Source organism: Pelobates fuscus, chromosome 9 (genome assembly GCF_036172605.1).
Source record: "Pelobates fuscus isolate aPelFus1 chromosome 9, aPelFus1.pri, whole genome shotgun sequence".
NCBI lineage: Eukaryota > Metazoa > Chordata > Amphibia > Anura > Pelobatidae > Pelobates > Pelobates fuscus.
In genome coordinates this window covers 45,896,024-45,919,593 of record NC_086325.1, presented here as the reverse complement: position 1 = coordinate 45,919,593, position 23,570 = coordinate 45,896,024, and the positions used below count along the sequence as shown (strand labels likewise).

The window sequence follows — 23,570 nt, the reverse complement described above, 5'->3', positions numbered from 1 at the left end:
TAAGGTAAGGCTTCCCTGCAAATTACATGATAATTTTTTTTCCACTTGCTTTGCCTAGACATGAAAATTGGATGACGTCCCATCACAATGCGCAGTAAATCTTTATTCTTGAATTCACATGCTCCTTAAAAAAAGTTATTAAGTCCTTATCTTTTGTTAATTGCTTTATTTAACTAAATTGCCATGCTCCATAATTCATTAGGTAATTAGTATTTTTATGTACAGGATAATACAGTATATTTAGTAAGGTTTACGGAAAGGGCCCAAGTGGACTGGAGAGCCATAACTACCAAGTTTCTGTCCCTTTCCATACATTGCTCTCCTTTCGTCTATTATAAGAGTTATGACTTTCTAAATTGGTGTGACACATTATTCCAACTCAATAAAACTTGCCATACATGCGTTTAACAAAAGGGCATGTAATTATCTAACAGAAAAAAAAAAAATCAGGACAGCAATAGGGCGTCCCAAGCCGTGTTAATTTTGGCGGCACATTTCAATTTAGTTTTAGGCATAGTCTTTTGACTAAACAGCTGTTTTTATTCGTCTTTTGGTCATCTGAATTGTTTTAGTCTTAGTCTAGTTTTAGTCGACTAAATCTCAAAAATTTAGTCGACAAAATTAACACTGGTCCCAAGATGGTAGGACACAGGTTTAAAACCACTGCATTTCGGAAATGTCACTTGAAATTACAATAAATTGGCACTGCAGGCTTTATATAACAACCATTTTTAGTTCCTAATTGAAACGATAGACTGTAAATACATGCAAATCCCAGGAGTCTCATTTCTCCTCAACAAAATCTGCTTAAACCAGGAACTGACCGGGATATCCCAGCCAATGGGGAGTCTCCAATGGCAGAATTATTAAGTGTGTAAGGTAATATGATGTCACGTGTACACCGTGCTCACAAACTCTTAGCACGAATTGTATTCATTTTTCTCAATGAAATGGAACGGCGAGCAGCAGTGAACAAAACAATGAGAATTATTTGCACCAGTGAAAAGAAGCCGCTGCTGCTCATTTCAGCAAGTTAACTTTTCCTTTTTTTTTCAGGTGAAATGAGTACCAGTGACTTCTTCTCACTGGTGCAACTGCATTGCACATGTGAGGCTCATTTATAGGAAACACACATCTGATCTAAACTCGTCAATCTCTTAAAAATTAATAAAGTAAAAAAAGAAAAAAAAATCATGAATCAATACCTTTTTTTTATTATCTATACCTTAAAGGAAAACGCCAAACACCATAACCACTACACACTGTACTGTTTATGGTGCTTGGAGGGTACCTTTAAACTATAGATAATAATGTGCTATTGCTCTTAAAGGACCACTATAGGCACCCAGACCACTTCAGCTTAATGAAGTGGTCTGGGTGCCAGGTCCATCTAGGGTTAACCCTTTTTTCAGGGAAACTGCTATGTTTACATTTGGGTTAATCCAACCTCTAGTGGCTGTCTCATTGATTTTCACAGTGAGAAGACGCCAGCGTCCATAGGAAAGCATTGTAAATGCTTTCCTATGAGACTGGCTGAATGCGCGCGCGGCTCTTGCCACGCATGCGCATTCAGCCGAAGAGGAGGAGAGGAGGAGGAGAGCTCCCCGCCCGGCACTGGAGAAAGAGGTAAGTTTAACACCTTCCTCTCCATCCAGCCCGGCGGGAGGGGGACCCTGAGGGTGGGGGCACCCTCAGGGCACTATAGTGCCAGGAAAACGAGTATGGTTTCCTGGCACTATAGTGGTCCTTTAAACCAGTCTGCAAATTTTCATGCATTCCTCTGGATCCTAGTAAAGCTACTAGCCTTTTTTTTTTTTTTTTTTTACATATATATATATATATATATGGGAACCTTTGCCTCAATACTATTATTATTATTTATTATTATTATTATTATGTTATTATTTATATAGCGCAAACAAATTCGTATTGAAGCCAAGGTGCACACACTGTTTTGTATCGGGCTGCAGATTCTGGTAACACCTATGGTGTGGAGCAGGATGATACATGTAATGCGTATTTCAATAGGAATGCTTGGAACAAACCCAAAAGCTGTCAGAAACTCTGTGTAAATGTCATATAATAAAACCAGGGTAGAACCTGAAGACCTTTCTTTTTTCGATGAGCAAACATCTTCCATGCTGGTAGATGTTTATTGATTGTTTGAAGGGTAATAGGTTACCTACGAGACAGTAAAAATAAAATGGAATACATAAAACACAGCAAGTAGTGAAATCCAATATAAAAATCTTTAATGCGGATTTAAAGGTAATATACAAGCATAAAATTCTCTTGTAACGTCTCACCTGTGACGTCTCACCAATGTCCCTTGGCTCTGGTTTGGCGTTCCGCTTCCTCTGTCGTCATCCAACTGGGAAGTTTGCAAGCGTTGCAAAACTGATGCTGGTTGTCCCTATTCAGAGCATGAGGACGTCCAGCGTCATTTAGGGGACCAAGAGTCCATTAGCAACCAGGAAGTGCCACTGGTGGCTGTCTAATTGACAGCCACTCGATACAGTCGTATTCCGACAAGGTAATCATTGCAGTTTCTCTAAAACTGCAATGATTTACATAGCAGGAATAAGTGTGACAGATTACGCCATGAAGGCATTACTGCATTATTTTGTACATTATGTTTCTTGATTGTGTTTCTTGATTGTCACTTATTTCCCACTACTAAACCTATTAGCATTTACAATTATTATTGTATAATTTATAGCTGACCTTTACATTGTATAATTCAGTAAATATTATACATGCATAACATTTTTAGATTCGGTCACTACTGTACCATTGCTCATGCAAGACAGCATTTCTCATAAATGTTATATGAAAAATAAAATGGGATACATACATTTGCTGTTAAGCTGGTTGGAACGATATATGGATGAAATGCTATACAGTATATAGTGCCCCCACTTTTACCATATATAAATCACTTTTTCTTCTATTGCACATGAACAGCATTTGGCCTGTCACCAATATAAGGTGGTCTGGGTGACTATAGTGTTCCTTTAATTCTAGTGGTTTCGAAAATTATTCTGAGATTGACAGGTCTCAATGTGGTGAAAAGTAACAAACATTAAGACAAGTTTTTTTATTTTTTTATTTAACTTGTCACTTCAGGCAGTGAGTGCTACTTATTCCTTCCCCTCTAAGGGATTTATTGGATTAAGAGTGCAGTGAAGGTTAGTCTAAACCACACTTCCAGAGCTTGTAGGTGTCAAGGGCAGTGACGTTCTGTTTATGCATACTCACGAGAATTCGTTAGATTCAACTTAATTCATCTAACCATTCACAGTGCTCCAATGGTACCTTCTATTAGTTATGTGTTACACTAGAAAAAGAGTCTGCAATCTGGCATGGAATCAATAGGAATGTCAAAGTATCTGCTTGCTCGTGCCTTTTGTGCCCACTAACGCTTCAAATTGTTGTCCTGTCCCGTCTCCCATGTCAATTTGAAACTTTCACCCAGTCCCATGCTGTTCGGGCATCAGTTGTGATACTGGACGTGGTGTCCCCATGTCAATTTAGGACGCAGCATACGTGCATCATTTTGTTCTGTTTTGGGCATGCAACAATGAAGCATATGGAGTAAGTCTCATTTTATCTATATAAGTTTGTTGTGACAAATTGACTTTGAACTGTTGTGGTTTCTGTTGTACCCTATAGCGCTTTCCTTACTCATAGTGACTTTTGGTATTTTGACTTTTGTCCTGTCTTGTTTTGCATTAAGCCCAACTACCTTAAGGACTCTAATAAATAATAATACAAGGTAGATGTTGGTTCAAGTACTTCTTGTTTGAGTCATCTCTACATTGTGACAAGGAGAGATTGATATATTGGTGATACCATCCCATTCATTCACTTCAATGTGAAATAGAAAATAATTATTTTAAGACATGATGTAACATTTAGGTTCACGCTATATTTACCCCCAAAACAACCACAACAACGCACAAAAAATTGGCAATTTTTTATGATTATTCTACAGTAATAAGTATAATAAAATAATGCACTGGGAGTGGAATAGGTGGATAATATGTAGTTATATTTCTAACCAGATGGTGAAGGTATGTGAGTGTCAATGGGCATCGTATCAATGAGTTTATGTTCACCCACTTGTTTCCTTCGAAACACCTCCACAATAGCACTATTGGCATAAACAAGACTCATAACCAGTTTAAGTGTTTTTTTTCATAGTTCTCAACTGCCAAATTGTAATACTTCTCTTCATACCTGAAATATTTTATCTGTTTAATTACAGGTGTTTTCTGAACATTTTCCAGTTCCTCAGTATATTTTTCTGCCCAACATTGTAGTTTATGTTCAAGGTGACATGCAACCAAGATTCTAAAGAATGTTAAAGTAAATACTTATACAGCCTTTTCAAATCATGTTGAAAAACATGGAATTTCAATTTTTGGAGTTTTGCAATGACAAATACGACGCCTCATGTTTTAATTATCATCCTTTATTTGCTGGTGTCTCTGTACATAGATCATTTACATAGAGCACACTGAAATAACTAGTTTTCAAAAAAGCACAATTGACCTCCTACAGTACCAAAGGTCTCCTGCAATCCCTGGTGGTCCTAATGGTGAGAGTGAATTCTAGCCTGCAGCTCAGGCTAGAGTTCACTCACGTGAGAACCGGAATGTTGCCGTGGTAACCGCGGCAACATTCTGTGCTCGTGAAAGGAGGACCCGGCAGAGCTGCAGGCTGATCTCCTGGGTCCTTTCTCCCTCCCCTGCTGAATGCCGGCAAAAATCACTGATCTCCCCTCTGGTCTTCGAAGGCACCCAGCAGGGCTGGCAGGGAAGAGCAAGGCACTCTTGTTTCTCAAGGGGGGGCAATTGCCCTGTTGCCCCCTCCCTGGATCCGCCAGTGTTCATACCGCCAAACATTGGGGTCGGCCCCCAGCCTACAGGACCACACAGAGAGCACTACTAAAGCATTCCGTTACTGGTCCTAGTGCCCATAAAACACCAGGGGTCATGCTTTTCTATGGGGTTTTGCTTGATAGTCTCTCTAAAACTACAATGTTGTGCAGAAAGGGCAGGGTTAAGGGGAGTGGAATGGTGCACCCAGACCACTTCAATGAGGTGAAGTGTTGTGGGTGCCTCTAGTGTTCCTTTAAGACTGTGTGCCAAACCATCCAACGTTGGACAGCTGAGAGCATTGGCCTAGTCCATCCCATGCTAATGAAGTAGGGGGAAGCAAGCCAAAGGCTGTTTGCTCTTTAATCATTACAATCAGCCTTACTGGTTGTGGTGCTTAGTGAATTCCTGTAAAGAACATTTCCAAGATGAGTGGTGATAACTCATGTGTGTCATCTTTTGTCTATTCTTCACACAAACAACGCATGCAGGCATTTCAATATGTCACACCCTAGTTATAACGGTCTCATATCTGAATCATAGGCTTACATTTTTCACATTTTTATTTCATGAAACAAAAGCCATCTTTAGTTCTTCGGGCGAGGAGGAAGAACGCATGTAGTGTTACATAATTTAAAAACAAATTTAGCAGAGTTGGTAAAAAAAATAATAAAATCAAATAAATAATGTTGGACTCGCTCTACTTAGACATTGGCCATTTCAGTATAAATTTTGCAAATAGGGTTTTGCTTTCACCACAATTAAGAAATTTTACCCTGAGTTTTGCAAGTAACATTTTACATGGCTGAAAAGAGACATGGGTCTATCAAGTTCAGCCTTTCTCGTGTAGTCTTCTCTTTGGAATGATGAGTCTGATTCTTAGTAGTTGGGCTGGGGAAAAATTATCCCATAATGACCGTGGACAAAAGTGCCCAAATTAAATCTTTTAAAGGAGAATCATCACATCCTTGGAAATTAAACCATTGAAAAAAAAAAAAGTTAGAAATCACCTATAATTTACATCAATTTTTTTCATATGACGTTCTATTTTCCTCTAAATGTGTATTAAATATTTTGCAACCTCCAGTTCACACACAACGAGGAGCACATGTTGCAAATGTGTAGGAGAAATTCTGTATGTAAACTCTTTGCTGACTGCCAAGTGGGAAGGACAGAGCTCATAATGATTCACTGGGAGCTACAAGAATAAGCAAAATAAAGGTGTGGATTTCTTAATTTAATTGTATTTTCTTCCAATATATATATATATATATATATATATATATATATATATATATATATATATATATATATGTATATGTAATTATTATTATTTTTTTATTTTTTTTAATATAGGGATAATTAAACATAATATTGAAACCTTGGCAAGTGAAAGTTCCACATTAATTGGCACCGAGGTGTTTAACCCCTTAAGGACACATGACATGTGTGACATGTCATGATTCCCTTGTATTCCAGAAGTTTGGTCCTTAAGGGGTTAAGCAATATATTTATGGTGATGATATATTTAAAAAAAAAATTAAAAAGGAATGCAGTCTGTGACTTAACATTTAACATGCAATATCCTTAAACCATGCAATATCCACAGAAACAGAGTTAAAGAAGCATTGGCAGTTTCATTTCATTCATAAATGGGGTAGAAGAGGTGTTAGGTCGTCACTGTCTAAATATGATTTTAAGTTAATCAATTTCAATGTCATTTTGTTGAAATGTTTTGCATATTTTTTTATTTTATTTTTTTAACCCCTTAAGGACACATGACGTGTGTGACACGTCATGATTCCATTTTATTCCAGAAGTTTGGTCCTTAAGGGGTTAAACAAACTATTCACATGATGAGTGTGCCTGCATGAGATATTTTCTATATTACGTTTATTGACCCTACAGTTTTGTCATGTTCCAAATTTAACCATAACTGGTTTCCTATATTGACAAAGCGGAGAATATCATCACGCCGTTCTCGTCTACAACCTTGATGTACAAGGGCGAGTATCACTCTCTATATGTGTGCGCAATACACCTTGTCAGCCAGTTAGAATGTTGTCAGGCAGGTTTAGCTGAGCTTTGGGTTGGCGATGGTCTGACAACAAACTATGTTGATACAGACACACCCCCGGAGGAATCAACAAGTAGCCAGACACACCCTCATTAAAACAGGCTTTGGTTAGTTTTAGAGCAGCCCAAAATGGAAACTGTTACAATGGATAAAAAAAAAAAAAAATGTTTTATTTTTTTATATCTAAGCTGGAAGTTGCTTGGGCTAGTACTTCATAGTACTGCTAGACATTTAAAAAAAAAAAAAAAAAAAAACTTTAGCTCAATTTGTACCTGCTAATTTTTGCAAAGCTCCCAGGATGACATATGTATTTTCTTAAGATGCATGTTGTTTTTCTCACATGCTACAACTAGTCTATATTGAAATAATGGCTGGAAGATTGTTTCTTGTCGTTACGTGTTTCAGCATAGAGAAGCACTTGTTGAAATTAACAACCACTAACAACCCAGACCACTACAGCTCATTGAAGTGGTCTGGGTGCAGTGTCCCATGTCCCTTAACCCTACAGTGGTAATTATTGCAGTTTCTGGGAAACTGCAATAATTACCTCTCAGGGTCAACTCCACCTCTAGTGGCTGTGTACCAGACAGCCACTAGAGGGACTTCTGATCGTCTAAATGACACTGTACAACCTCACACTTTGCATGATGACTTCCAGCGCCATTTATTAATGGTTTCCTATTTGGAATTCCTAATGTGAATGCATGCATATTAGGTCTCCCCCGCTGGCTGACGACAGGAGCAGGGGCGGAACCTGACCCCTTCAGCGCTGCTGGAGGTTGCGAGGAGGGGGCCCTGTAGGAACCTATAGTGCCAGGAAAGTTGCTTTGTTTTCCTGGTACTATAGAACCCCCATCCCCACTATCCACAACCACACACAATCTTAAACTTAGTACAGGGGCAAGGAGAAAAATATACATAGAATTAGTTAATATACATTGGTTCCTCTTGTTTGGGTTATCAAAAGTTTAAACTTAATATGAATGGAACCAATAAAGAACAAGACAATGCTTCATCTTTCAGGCTGTATTTCAGACAATTTGTTTAAGTGACTCACAAGGTAAAGATCATTTTAACACACGGCTCAGCCACGTTTCTCAAAGGACATTTTATCATTTTATTTAAATGTATAACTAAATCTAGTTGGATAACTACAACAACTATGATACTGGCAAAGCATTTTAGGAGTTCTGTTTCTGCAAATGCTGGGATGCTAGTATGGACCAGTCCCAATCGATGGTATACTTTGATATTACATTTAAATTTTACTATTCAAATATAATAAAATAATTATGAATCATTTTAAAGAAAACTAAAAATGTTACAGCAGAATAACTGATCTAGACTAACCACAGCATTGAAATTATTTTTTTTTTCTACTTTGGGTTATTTTGACATCAAAAATGTGCATTTTTCCATGATTTTAATTTAGTGTATATTTTTATGCTTATGGGGATAGAGATAAATTTAAGTATGCATTTTATTATTTTATATTTAAATTGAAGTCTCCCAGTCATCTCTCAATTACTTATATTTGACATTATTATTCTATTTTGTCACTTAAATTACAGACTGTATTCGCCCAACAGCTATTCAATATATTCAACTCAACTTACTCATTGATTCTTATTGTATACAAGAATAATAGAATTGTAAAACTTCCCTTTGTTTGGAGGGCATATCATGATCACTAGACAAGCAGTGTTTATTCCAGATGCCTTAATAAGATCAGCTGGATGTGCACACTGACATGATCAGACTTCTGATGAGAGAATGCTGACAATGCATTATCTTGTGTCAATATCCCTGCATTATGGTGACCGCATTGTCACTGTGTCCATTAAGGCTGGAATCTGTAAAATGTAGACAGTAATTTGCAGTCTTCACATTCAAGATAACAGTTTTACCCCTGGTAACAGAATATGAGAAGTATGGCAGCCAGAGGAGAAATTAAGAGCAACATGCTAAATAACACAGAGGGCGTTACATACGAATGAAGTGTTATATCAGACCATTAGTGGGCTTTTAAAGGGACACCCCACAAAACAATACCCGCTATAGTTTGTTGGAGTGGTTATGGTGCTAGGAGTTTTTGGTTAAAGTCGCTCAGATTTTTCAAACCATTTTCAAGTGTATGCAAGCGCTTAGGGATAGGAGGATTCACCAATCAATTAGTGTCACCAAGAAGGTGACTAACAATGGCACATCAAATCCTCTTATCCGTTAACACCCGTGGCCTATCTTGCAATGAGTGCTCAAGCCCCACCAATATTTTAGACAGCAAGGAAGGGAACTGCCTTATTATGATGTCTCTGGGAAATGGGGTGAGCTTAAAGAGACGTCACCCATAGTCTTGTAGCACCATAACCACTACAATAACCTGTAGTTATGGACATAGGAATGTTCTGTTAACATATCCCACTGGTGTGATGGAAGGAAGGTTGATACTCTGGGCAATTACAGAAAACTGTGAGCAAACAGCGTCAGACGTTTGTAGACTGCAAGTCCTTCACTGACCAAAGACAGTCCCTGCAATAAGATTCAGCCAGACCTTTTGTCCAGCATTTCCACAATTGCTGAATTCTCTCTGTCCTCTTTTTATTAAATGCATGCAGTGAGTTTGTTCAGATGTATGTGGGTAGGTCATCTACTTACCTGTTCACATTGAAATCTCCCAGCTTCTCTATGAATAGAATGCTTTCATAAAATGCATTCACAAGATTACTTTGTAATAAAATGTTAAACTTAAAAGAAATTTTTTTGATGGCGCTTTTGTTTAAAAGACTCCAAACACTTGTATCCAGTTAAACAGCTTTTAAGCGCTGATCAATGCAGTGGTGTACGTTTAATGATTTATAAATAAAACAGCAATAATTGTTCTAGCTAATATAAATAGTAATGTGAGACAAAGTAACAATTGTCAACGTACATTATATAACTTTGTAATAATGGTATAAATGTTTAACACACAACTGGTTAGCAAATTCTACAAATGTCACTCTTTCTTTCATTAGAAGAAATTAGGAAACGATGTATGCAATTAAGAAAGACTTCAGAAAGTCGTAATCTAGGCCGAAAGGTTGTTGGTTCACTTTCTGATAAGTAAATAAACCGTCCTTTCTACTTGATAGCATTGCAGAGCAATTTACTTCACTATCTGAACTTTAAATTCATAAATCCAGAGGGTTTTTGTGTAATCACCAAGTTAGAAAACAAAATTAGGCCAAAACACTAGATTTTAATCATTTCCCCCCAAGACTATATTTGGCTATCGTTAAACATATTTGTCAATTCTCCTCAATTCGTTGATGGTGGATAAATTGTCCGTTGTGTTTATAGACTTGGACTGCATGTAGAATGTTTTTACTTTCTGTGTTTAAGTCCTTGTGTCATGTTACGTCACTAGCAGACAAGTTATATTCGGGGACCCACCCACCTATGTAAACAGACAACTTTGAAAATAACTCGCCCACCCATCCGTGGTTCCTCTGCTGTCACACAGTGATTACTACTCGGAGTGTGACCAAAATATAAAAGCATTTGTACTGTCTCTTAATCTGTCTCTTTTATGTAACTTAAATTTAAAAAAATCTTTTAAAAGACATTAGTTCTAAAGAGTTGAGTTAAGGAACTATATTGCTTACACATTGTTGTGTTCCTTTATATTGTGCCTTCATTGGAATAGTGCGATTTATTTGCTTTTTCAGAAATCTGCTGGTATGCATAGTTACATGTTCCGTAGTATATCGAAGGTCTAGTCATGGGGTTCTAAGCTTGTGTAGCAATATAGCTGAAAAATAGACCATTTCTTTTTAATTCTGAAGATTGTCTTACCATATTTTGTGTATAACTTATGGTTTCCTATGAAATATTATCTCAAGTAGTCAGCATTGTTGGTCTACTCTGAAATCACCTGCGCACTCAATAATCTGGCCTTCCGATTTTGTTTTTCTATCCTCACTGGTGTTCTATATTCTAAAGCTGCCGGTGCATTCACTGTAGGGCTGATTCTATGCAGTTATTTATCCATTCTTTCAACATAATGGTGCTCTGTCACCTTCTGGGGACTTTGCCAGTTGGTGTGCGGTGGTGCAGGTGAAGGTAGGTTTTACTTAACTGAAGCTGTCCCTTTGAGGCTTCTGCTTTGTGCAACTTGGAGATCCTCTTCGGCTCTTCGCGCTTCATGTTAGGAGTCATCGTCAGCGCTGATGCCTGTGGAAGAGACCACAGGAACCTTCATAGACAATGCCTTTTCCCTCAAAGCTGTCACTTGGTGATGTCTGGTGGCATTAACAAAATATGACGGTCAATTTATCAACAGGAGGGGAATTACATAAGACAAGGAAGCGACCTTCAGCACTCCAAATGTTATGAACTACATCTCCCATAATGCTCTTACAGCCATGATGCTTGCAAGGCATCAGGGGAGATATTGTCCACAACATCTGGAGTGTTACAGGTTGCATTCCCCTGCCATAGAGAGTGCCACTGCTAACCCATAAATTGATTAAACCTATGGTAATGTAAACTTTAACTGTCTGCCTATTGAAAATAACGAAATCTATAGTCTAACAAAGGCATGCCTTGTGTCTTTATAACCATTGATCCTCCTGAACATGAAGGGCATGAAATGGAATGATCCAAATTTAGATATTCCAAGTATGTCTAGCCTAGCAGTAAAATAGAAGTTCAAAGAATCTGTTCTCTTGATCTGTTTGGACATGCAGCTTCTTGTTTTGCTATCTCCAAACGTTCAAGAGCTAAGGAACATTGTGACAATCCCACCTGCATCTGAAAAATGCTGGAGGGACTTTACTTCACTCAGTGGGACAGGTTAGTTATTTGGTGTATAATTTAGTTTATTGCTTAAGACAGTGAAAGGTAAAGGCAATAGGCACATATTTTCATGTTCTTCAGCTGTAGGACTCCTGGCTAGATACCGCCCTTAAGAATTTTTATCTGCTCCCCTGCCCCCATTCTTCCTGAGGAACCCCTGTCTTCTTTTGTATGACATCATTTATTTTTGTATCTGCAATCTGCACCTATGCTTGTTAAAGATGGTGAGAATAATTTAAAGGACTGGCCGAGACTCATTTACTAGGAGGTGTCAGTTGGCCTTAGTCCAACACAGAGACCAATTATTTCTATTACATGCACCATTAATCTTGTTGTATGCATAATTAAGTCCCATTTAAAAAAAAAAAGGAAAAGTAATTGTTTATAAAACAGTTGTGATTTGTCTTTTGAAGAAAGACATCTCGCATACCGTGTGTTGATTTAAGCTACAAAATGTCAAGAATATTCAGTGAAAAAGGAATTATGTAAACTGAAGAAACAGTAAACATTTCTCCCAAATTACCAAATTCTCCAACTCCATTGTCTACTTAGTTTGGCTATATTGGCAAAATTTCAAATTTCCATGTCTGATTTATTGGAGAAACATCTTGGTTTTATGAAATAAATGGAATACTGAGAGCAACAACAGGATACATAAATGTTCAGCTAAGACCTGCAGTCAGATGAGACCACTTGCTCATGATGTCAAAAGATCTCTGTATAGAACACTCGAGGAAAGGATGAATATTTTATACCAATGTGCATAGCGCAGCTTTACTACATCATTGGTCAAATATTGATTACATTTGCTGAGAATGGAGCGTTCACTTTGGCTCTATGAACAATCAACTAACTCAGATTTCACTGTGCCCATGATGTGTTTAACCCCTTAAGGACCAAACTTCTGGAATAAAAGGGAATCATGACGTGTCACACACGTCATGTGTCCTTAAGGGGTTAAAGTAACAGTACACACGGGAACTGATTCTTTATCTGTGTTTTTCTTTTTAATGCATAGTGTTGATAATGCATTAACTTAGGGATACTCACTTTTAAAATCCCTTCTTTTTATGAAGATCCGCACACATTATATTGTCCGCTTTGGACTTTGCCCTCTCCAGTTGGCCTGATTGGCCAAGCACCTTGATGTTGCTGACTAGCTGATTTTAAAACATTTTGGGAACAGCCTCAGTTCTGCTCAGATCTGTTTTTAAGAGGTCTTTGTATTTCCATTATCTTTGTACTTATGAAAACACAACTCCCAGAACGATTTGCTCTGGTTCCTGATCACATGTCCAACTGTGTTATTGGGCTCTACAGGTTAGAAGGTAAGGAGAAAAAGCAAGACGTACACAGGCACAGGAAGTGGGCAGAAGTAGATTGTATTGCAAAACATGTATTGATCATAAATTATTGTATCATTTGGGGCTAATTCAGTTCATTTCAAGTTTGGTTTCAATTTGTTTTTCCATTATTTAGTTCAACCAATGGTAAGCGTAATAAATGTCAGACAAATTGAATCATCCCCAATTTTTCGACAAATTTGTTTTTGTACTTTAGTTAGTACACCATAAAAGAGTATATTGTGTTGCAAATAGTATAGTTGTGTGCTATAAAACACAAATGTATAAATAGCAAGCTGTTTTGTTTACGTCATATATGATAAAATTTGTCTAAATTATGTAATTCTATTATTCTACACAACAGATTCATCAAATATACCCAACAAAGCCTTGCCACTTGAATGTTTTATATCATTTAATATCCCAAGAGCATGCCATTCCTTGAGGAATATGACCTATGGCCTTCTGCTGAAGAAATCTGATAGAATATATTTGCTTTGTCGATTCCAAATCTGAAGTCAGCGTTTGGCAGCTTAATTTCTATAGCTATAATAACACTTACCAAGTGGCAATTATCAAATGTGAAGCTGTTCAGTTGTGTCACATTAAACGTTGTCAATTCATGTCAACCGACATGGACAAGTAGATTCCAGACCTTTTGACCCCCAGAAGGGGTTGTGTGACAGCCAATTGGTTTAACAGTTATGACTTGAAGTGTTCTAATGGGATTTGGTTACGGGATTAGTGGATATAGAAAGAAAATGAGAGAAAAGCAAGTGGCTGAATAAACATATTTATGATTGGGTTGGTTTGTGATTTGTATTTCACTATAGTTTTTTTTTTTTATATATTTTTTTTTTTTGCCGATAGTTGTATTTTTTTATTTGAATGGCTATATGTATGCTCTTGATTTAGATATAGATGCATTTATTACAATTGTTTTAGGTGTTTGTTTACGGATTGTACTAACAAATATTTCCATTGGTGTTTGGAGAGGATACTAGTGATATAATGGTTAATAAATATTAATAAAATCCGTAACACTGCTGAGGTTGGTGATCTGACATTTAGTGCGATTACCCAAAAAAGGTGGATTTTTGGTAATAGCTAGTCAAATTAACCTGTTAACTTTTTTTTTTTTTTTTATCTATATATATTTTTTATTATAATTTTACAAGTATTAAACATATGAGTTTAACAACATTTTTTTTCATGTTATAACAAGCCAATGTAATAAATTAAATTATTCCATTACATTTCCGTCTAGATCTGTTCTAAAATGAATAGTCGCTGAGTACAAGTATCTGGAAATTTAATACAATCTTGAGTTTTACTATTTATCCAAAATAAACTCAACAGAAGATTATGTAGTACACAAAATATAATAAATAACGCATACAACATAAAACATATGGGCGCATCCACGGAGAACAAAGAGAATGGACATCTTAACTTTTTTTTTATTATTATTTTTTATTTATAGATCTTTAATAAACAATATTTTACTTTTACATGTTAGATTGTCACGGATGTATAATAAATCAACATTAGAAAAGGAACTCTCATTAGTCTTTTTCCAAACAAGTAGTTTAAATGTTAGCATCATCTGTGCCGTGTAAGTTAGAATATTAATAATGATTAAAGAAATAGGGAAAAAAAAAAAAAAAAACGTGCAAACTACATTCATACACACATACATCTGGGGTCATCGGACAAGAGGAAGCGAAAAAAAATAATAATATAATATAAAACCAATAGATAGCTGAGAATACATAAGGATATAGGGATGGTCATTAAGTTATTGTTAATTAATAACAATTAACATATTTTTTCCAAAGACGCCAATAGGATTTATATTTTCCCTATATACTTTGTTTGATACATTTTATATTGATATGAGATTTGGTTAGAAACTGTTAACCAGCTTATATCTTCTGCAGATTTCCAAAATGATCTCTGTTGCAAATAGAATCTGCACTATTAAATATTCTTGGACTTTCATACATATCGAATAGTCCGTATTCCATAAAAAACATATACGGAGTTAGTATATTAGTGAAAATGTTTTGTACAGACATAATTTGAGTTTAAATTTAAGAGAATTAAGTCTGGAACATTCCCACCATATGTGGAGTAGGCCATCCTTTCTTGAATGACATAAGTTTTACTGAAAATAATATAATAGATCTATGGAGTTTAAAGGGACAGTGAAGGCTTTGTAACTGCTTTATCTCATAGAAGTGGTTATAGTGTTTATTGTCCGCTAATGTCATCCATCTGCTCAGTATAAAAACATTTTGAATGGTTTAATAATAAATGAGAGTCCCCAGCAACCCATTCACTCTGCACTGATAGGGCTAATGAGGAAGCATTAGCTGGAGCAGCAAAGAGTGTCAGCTGACCACTTTCAGCCTATTACAGCCGCCATTGCTGGTATGATTTGGTTTGCCGAAGAATACCCAGAACAAATTGTAGTGTTGACCTACTCGAGAATGGTTTAACACTGAATGTAGGGACAGCGCCAGAGAACCCCAAGAACTATAACCAATTCAATGAGATGAAATGGTTAATGGGACTAGAATGTCCCTTTAATAGCAGTAAAAATTGCATTGGCATTACATAATATACATGTGGATATTTTCGCTACTTACATTTTAATTTGTTTTTCTTTCCATCACGGTGATTTATACATCTCCCTCGTACTCTTGTTGGGCAAATGACCAACACCTACAATAAAATTATTTGGAATGTAGCCCAACAAAAGTGTGATGGTTCATACAAGTTCTAACACACTAAAATGCACAGTGTGTGAACATGGCCTTTGTGAACAGAGCAGCCATAGATATACACATGTTATTTAAATATTGTTCCCATAATTCTAAGGATCTGGTATACGTGGTTTACCCAATCTGAGAGCTCAGTTGGACACTCGTGCTCTATGGCAAAAATCAAGTGCCTGTTGCATGAGCAATTCAGTTAAAAAGATATATGGGTGACACATTCTTGACCGCAATGCACCTGTTTTATCTGAATAGAATTCATAGTGTCTGTGTCTGTTTCTTCAACTAAATAGAAAAAAAAATGGATTTTCACAGAAACATAGATCTTTATTGTAAGTGGTAATGGTGCAGAGTTCTCTTTTGTTTTTCAGATTCCTGATCTAAAAGCAGCAGATCAAGCAAATCGAAAGTTGTTTAAACAATGACTTCTGTTCAAGCGAAAAAAGGTAAATAGGCGATGTAGCTGGTCCACAAAAAGTGGAATTCTAGATATGCGATTATAGGATAACGGTAGGTAAAGGTCAACGACACGGCTGTATTCACTTTTACTTCTCATAGAGGGCAAATAATAAATAGTAAAAAAAAAAAAAAAAAAAAAGCCAAATGTGTCAGTTTGGAACTATCTGGATTACCTAGGATTCTATTCACTAAATGTTGCACTTCAATCATCGATTGTAAACACCTAATATTTTCCCTGATCTCCGAGGTAAGAACATGTGAAATTATCTGAGACACTGGTTTCTTCTTCTCCTGCTATTTAATTATTGTTGGGAACTTTAGGCACTTATATGTGTTATACATGCTGTGTTTTTTTTCACATTCAAATCTAATGAATTTGTTAAGCAAAACTCTGCTTTCTACAGGAAAATCCGCCATTTGATTGGAAGGTACTCAGTGTAGCTCAGCCAATGAGAGATCAGTGTGAGATGTGCTGCTGACTTCACTCCGCCCTACAGCCATTTATTGACTTCTTATTATTTGTATAATATTTCAAGGGGGAAAATGGACAAATATTCTAATAACGATTGGCTCTGGGACAGAGGCAACAACTCGGATGAAACCGATATTTTACTAAAGTATATACTCAAAGAGGTTATAGTAAGGAAGTTGCTTTGTAAAAAGTAGAAGCGTGGCTAAGGGGGGTGAGGTTATTCTGCAGAAATCTGGGGGGAAAAATGTAGTAACACAAAACGAGATTTGAATGTGAAGTTGTGGTCTTTGTCATGCTATTAAGTAAAGTTTTTACGAGTACAGGCAATGGAGCAACTTGTACTTGATTCACAAAAACGAAATTGCAAAGTGGAAATTTGGCCCTGCGTTTGGGTGTACATGTTGAACGCCTGGCACACCCCATGCACACACCTGTTAATCTGATATATTTGCAATTCAACATTGCCATCATTGCCACATTTTGCAAATCAGATGTTGGTTTACTACAAATCAATGTCTAGTGAATTGACCCCAGCAGAGCCAGATTAAGATTGGCCAGAGCCCTGGGCAGGATGCCAGATTGGGCTCTCATCCGTGGCCTCTCTTTTATTTTATTTTATTTTAGAGAGGCCAGGGTTATAATATTACTAAACTTCTCTGAGTCATCTCATTTAGAAAGTGAATAGCTGTGTAGCAATGAGTTCAAACAATGCATTTATGGTGAGAGTGGTTCATTTGATGTACAGCAGCTTTAGCTCTTAAAAAGGAAAAATTATTTACAGGATCAAAGTCAGATAATGCCACAAATTGTTTTAAGAGTTTGCATCAGAGTGAAAGATAATACCGGTAATACCGCTTATTCTTAAAGGGTCTTAAAAAGGCAGTGATGTTGTTAATTTACTAAACAGCGAGCTAAAGCGACTTGAGAACCACCAAGCAAAATTTTATTTAAAGTTTATTAAAATCACGATTTCAATAGTGGTTTTCAAACTCTGTTTTGTTCTGTTTTTTTTTTTTTTTTTTCAAATTACCACAATTGTTTTTTGTTGTTGATGACATCTACATTTTATATGTGTGCATTCTGCAACGGGATGTTGCAATACAATTTCCATCAGCCCCTGCAAAATGTTACTTAGAAATGAAGGGAGATCAAGTTTAATATATCGGAATCAGTTAGACAGAGAGATTGCGGTAGAGAAGACAGATGCAGTAACATTCAGAAGGTGATGTAGTCGTTTTGATCATTCAGGCTAGGTACACGAAGGTGGCGGGGGTCGAATTTCAGTACATTGTTACAGAATATAAACTTAATCCCTTTTATCTGGAATGTTTTTAATTTATTGAAATGAAAACACTGCATGTAGATTAAGAGGATCTACCGAGAGTACGGATGGTCTAACTTTTTTCTCGTCCCAGCAGGAGTGTCTGTAGAAGCAGACAGACAGAATGTCATTACACAGATGAAAGTGAGGACCAAATTGAAAACAGATAAAAGTTGGATAAATCGGCAGAGCTCCGAGGATGAGAAGGATGAAGGCTCCACCCCAGTGTAAGCAACGGACGGTAGTTTGACAAATGAAGTTGTTTAACTACCACCTATATTACATGGTTTAATTAATTAACACGGCGCCATTAAAGATGGATTATGAAGGACCTTGGAAAATACAGACACATACACATTATCCCAACATTACCTGACTAGCTCAATGGATAAGGGCTTATAGCACTAATTTAACATCCCCGGATTTATCATGTTTACTTATCCCCTATTATTAAAAATATGATTGTGATGTACGAACCATAAAATTAAATGTAGAAAACCAGCTTTGTCTTGAACTGAGCTCCTCCATCTTGACTCCCTGTCCATCAATGCTATAAACACAGCATTTTCAGTAATTGATTAAAGAACGTGAATGAGGAGAAGCAGAAATTTTAAAGAAATGTATCACAGTGTTCTGTTCTAACAAGTGGTCTAAAATAATAAAATCTGCAATCACCATGGAAACCATTAGAACCAGCCCCAGCTCCAGGCTATGGTGATGTCTCCAGTAAAGCTAGCAGTAAGAGACTTATACCAGCAGTGGGCAGTAGAGACTTACTCAAAAACTTATTTTTAATAATTGGCATCAATCCAGAGATGATAAAGTCCATACTGGCAAATAAACTCTTCTAAGACCACGATAAGTCAGTGATAAGAGGCATTTGAAGCTCGAAATACAAATAATTTAATTAGCTAAAAACGAAGTTATCAACGTTTTAGTCAACTAACTGGCCTTTTATATAATTAATTATATAGAATTACATTTGGTGAATAGGATTATAAAGTTAATTACTTGATTTGATTTTGTTTTGTAGGTCTCCCCAGTTAAAGTCCCTCGAGGGCCGGAAGTTCCTGTGGTCACCACACCAAGAATCAAGCACTGATAGGTAACTTTTTATTATTTCTTTGTTTTTAGTTATTTTTGTATTATGATCTGAATTCCAGGAAATTATATATATATATATACACATACATACATAGACACAGTATTTTACAGAAGCTCTGGTGAACTCCATGCCCATACGGGTTAAGGCAGTGCTGGAAAATAATGGTGGCCACACAAAATATTCACACTTTGGCCCCAATTTGGACATTTTTACTTAGGGGTGTACTCACTTTTATTGCCAATGGTTTAGACATTAATGACTGTGTGTTGAGTTATTTTGAGAGGACAGCACATTTACACTGTTATACAGGCTGTACACTTAATACTTTACATTGTAGCAGAGTATCATGTCTTCAATGTTGTCACATGAAAAGATATCTTAAAATATTGACAAAAATGTGAGGGGTGTACTCACTTTTGTGAGATAATATATATTATATATATATATATATGTGTGTATAAAAGAAAATCCTAAATACATACGTCAAACCCTTAAGCTCCATATGTGAAGAGGTATGTACTAATAACTAAAAGTTTCATTAATCTCCAACCCCTCATTAAATGCAACAATGAAAGTAGCTGAAATAACATAATTTGCAAGTATCCCTGTTTAGGAGAGACCGTTCCTATATTTTCTTTTTTTCCGTAAATACATCTGCCTTTCTTTTATATCCTAAAGCCCCTCTTTTCTAGTGTCTCCAAATTGCTGGCGTGTATGATTGGAGAAGAGTTTCACAGCAACAAAACTCACAATAATCCATCTTAAAATTACAATAAATATGTTCAAACCTTTTTTTTTTCTTTTTTGCATGAATTGGATACTATAATATTCCTTTAAATTATATTTTCAGTTATAAAAAATTATTCTTGTAGAACATGTAGTCACCTAGAATGTCCTTCTCACCCCTTCTCTCTAGTTTCCGATCCAACCATACCCTCTAAAATGAGAATATCTCCATTTGGCAAATTGATATGTTGTGCAGTATCAATAATGAATAAACTATACATAGAAAATATCACTTGAAAGAAATAGCGTGAAATGAGAACACGTTAGCATTTGTTTCTAGCGTGTGATCGGCCAAGAAACATATGCAGTTTTAAATATTGTCTTGATAATTGTTTTACAGCGTTTTCACATCAATAATATATATTGCAAAGGACATGTGGCTTATGTATAATAGATGTAGTTATATTGATATTGTTCCTGCACAGTTTTCATGAAGGTGTTTCTCTGCGATAATGCTACAAATTGAATAGGTCTTGTATTATAAGTATACTAGTTGCAAAGAGCACATTTTCTTCAAATAGGGAGAGAGAGAGAGAGAGAGAGAGAGAGAGAGAGAGAGAGAGAGTGCGTTGTTTGTTTTCTAGGTGACTTTAGTACTCAGTTAATTAGACCACAACATTACCTTTAGTATTGAGTTTTATTTATAAGAAAACAAACACTAGTAGTATTTATTTAAAGCATGCAGTTTATAGCTAGCACATACATCTAATGCAAACCAACAACTTTGTGCAAGTTACTGTTCATTCAAAGCGAAAAAAAAAAATTACATAATTTACACAATTTAATTTTTTTTATTTATTTGTTCATCCATTACAGACATTTCAGAGAGGTTATAGTTTGGAAATTATAAGGTATCACTTATTTTGCAAAATTTGAAACCAGGTCTGAAATATTAGCTTAGCATCTTTTAAAGAAAAAGGAGAGCGTCCCTTTAAATATCATGCTACCATAAATAATGTCTTATATGACTTTATTATCTAATGCAGGGGTGGGGAACCTTTGGCCTTCCAGATGTTGTGGACTACATCTCCCATAATGCTGGCAAAGCATCAAGGGAGATGTAGTCCAAAACATCTGGAGGGCGGAAGGTTCCCCACCCCTGATCTAAAGCATTACTAGCATGTAGCAATATAAAACCTTTAACCCCTTAAGGGCACATGACATGTGTGACATGTCATGATTCACTTTTATTCCAGAAGTTTGGTCCTTAAGGGGTTAAATTGGTTAATGTTTTCTAATCACAAAAAAAAAAAAACATAATTAAAATATTTACACAGCATAATATCATTTTGTTTCATTATTTTACTGGATAAACACACTTTAAATGTTAAGTAAAAAACGAAACCTTTTCCCCCCGCTTCTTAGAGATTCACCAACGTTTGGTGCTAAGGAGCCCATTACAAGAACGTCTTCATTTCCGATCCAGTCAAGTGACAAGTAAGTATTGCATATGTTCGTTGCATTTTGAAATACATCTTTACAGGGCTTTTTACGGAAGGCCAGTGTAGCCAAAATGAAAGCATTGGCGGACTTAGAGATTTGTTTCCATTTTAGCTTTTTTAATCTTAAATTTGAAATTCACTTTGAACTCTCACTTTACAAAATAACCCTGTAATAACAAAAAAATAAATAGCAGAGGTAAAATATGTGTTAAAAACAGGGGGGAAGAGTCAGCGCTGAGTAACCAAATAAGGGGCAGCAACCCTAAAAAGGGAATCCCTCAAAACCCTAATGAGAACAAGGTAAAAGATGTGAAGTGGATGTGAACACAGTGGTTGTGGCACAAGGAGTATGCTGGTGCTCATACGTAGGAGCTTCCATTAGCTCTTCTCATTGTCTGAGAGTGTCAGCCAAAGATGCACACGTGGGCTTAGTTCAATGTGAAGAGAGCTTCCGGAAGAGAGTAGGTGTGGAACATCTACTGGAGGACCCCAGATTAGAAGTCAAACTGTACTGTAGTGATTATGGTACTTGATGTGTTCGTTTAACAGACCGTTAGAAAATTGGACTTGATTGACTATCCAAAACGTATTGTTTCTTTCAGAAACCTCTAGTTACATTGGTTATAAAGAGTATATGATGATGTATGCTATACTACGTGGTTTTCTCACTAGTTATAAATTGTATTTCCTCTAGGCCCCCCACATATAGTGCTAATAATGCAACAAATAATTCACCTTCACCGGCTCAACCATCCCCACCACCATCAACAGCCTCCGACAAGTAAGTAAAATGTTTATTACACCTATAAAATAAATAAAGAATGTTTTCTATCTTTCTGCTTAGACAATGATATTTGACGTATTTTTTTTATTTTAGATAGCCCATTCTGTTCTATTTGTATTTCTGTTGGGATGTTTATTTCTGTTTCTTTCACTTGTCAATAGAGAATTGCTTTTGGGCTATAATCCAACCTTTGTGAAAATTATAACATAACACATGCATGAATAGATGTTAAATTGAAAGTAAAATAGCAAAAAAAGTGTCTTAGCATCCTTTTCTTTATGTGTTTTGTCAATTTTTTTTTGTTTTTATATTTTCATATTTTAGTATGAGATCACTTTTATAATAGTTATATTGATTGACTTATTCAGTTTTTTATACGTTCCTTAATTTAATAAAATTACGTTTTAGGATCAGTGCAGCTTTCTGAATTATTATGGTATTTCATTCACATGAACTCAACTTTCCCATGATCTTCTGGCACAATATATCTGTGACAGCTTGCATCTTTTGCTTATTTGCCAATAATATTCCCACCTGATTTCTTGACTATCAAGTCATGTACACATACTCTTGGAAATATGGGGAAAGGCTTTCAGGGCTGGTAAATTCAAGAAATTGGATAGTTTGAAAGCACCTAAAGATCATGGTATAAGTAAGTTTAATATGCATTAAAAAGGCTCAGTGTTTAGGCCTAGTGTAACCATTAAGTATATCGAAATTGAATTGTCAGGTTTACTATGTTGTTCTAATACTGAGCTCAATGAGTCTGAACGGTCTTTCATTCTAAATGCACATTTCCGATGACTATACTAAGGATTGCCCTTGAGACAACATTGATGTACTTGAGATCCAATGATGGCGATGATTTTAAACCTCTAGTACCCCAGTAGTTAAACATCATGGTATCTGAATTAGATGGTGTAGTATTAGAAACATGACTGAATGGCGTACAAGCTATTTGTAAAGAAAAATGCAATTTACAGGCAAGAGGGAGATATGAGCAAATCCACAAGACCAGATATGGCCATCTTTTTGCTGTACTTGACTAGAAGAAGATTGGTTATATCCTTGTTCCATGCTAAAAAGAATGGTTCCCTTACTTCATCCAAATGCATGTCTTGGTACACAGAAATGTGAATTCTTATCTGCCTGCTGTACTAAAGCAAAGTGCTCAAAGGAGAAACTAATGAATATTTAGCTACTATGTCCTCTAAGCATAGCTTCCACCAAGGTCCTAAGACCTCGGTAGTCCATATGGACCTGTCTGTGCATCCTCCCCATGCAC

At 36.2% G+C, this 23,570-nt stretch overlaps 1 protein-coding gene across 2 annotated transcripts in view; it reads left to right on the top strand.

Moving 5' to 3' along the window:
- ZNF185 (zinc finger protein 185 with LIM domain) overlaps positions 1-23,570 on the top strand; it is a 108,566-nt gene that overhangs the window by 6,172 nt on the left and 78,824 nt on the right. For both annotated transcript variants that reach the window (XM_063431909.1, XM_063431910.1), the window contains exons 2-6: positions 16,288-16,362; positions 18,263-18,395; positions 19,202-19,273; positions 21,425-21,496; positions 22,196-22,282. In XM_063431909.1, coding sequence (XP_063287979.1) covers positions 16,338-16,362; positions 18,263-18,395; positions 19,202-19,273; positions 21,425-21,496; positions 22,196-22,282 — 389 coding nt within the window. In that variant the 5' untranslated portion in view covers positions 16,288-16,337. The remainder of the gene's footprint in view (positions 1-16,287; positions 16,363-18,262; positions 18,396-19,201; positions 19,274-21,424; positions 21,497-22,195; positions 22,283-23,570) is intronic.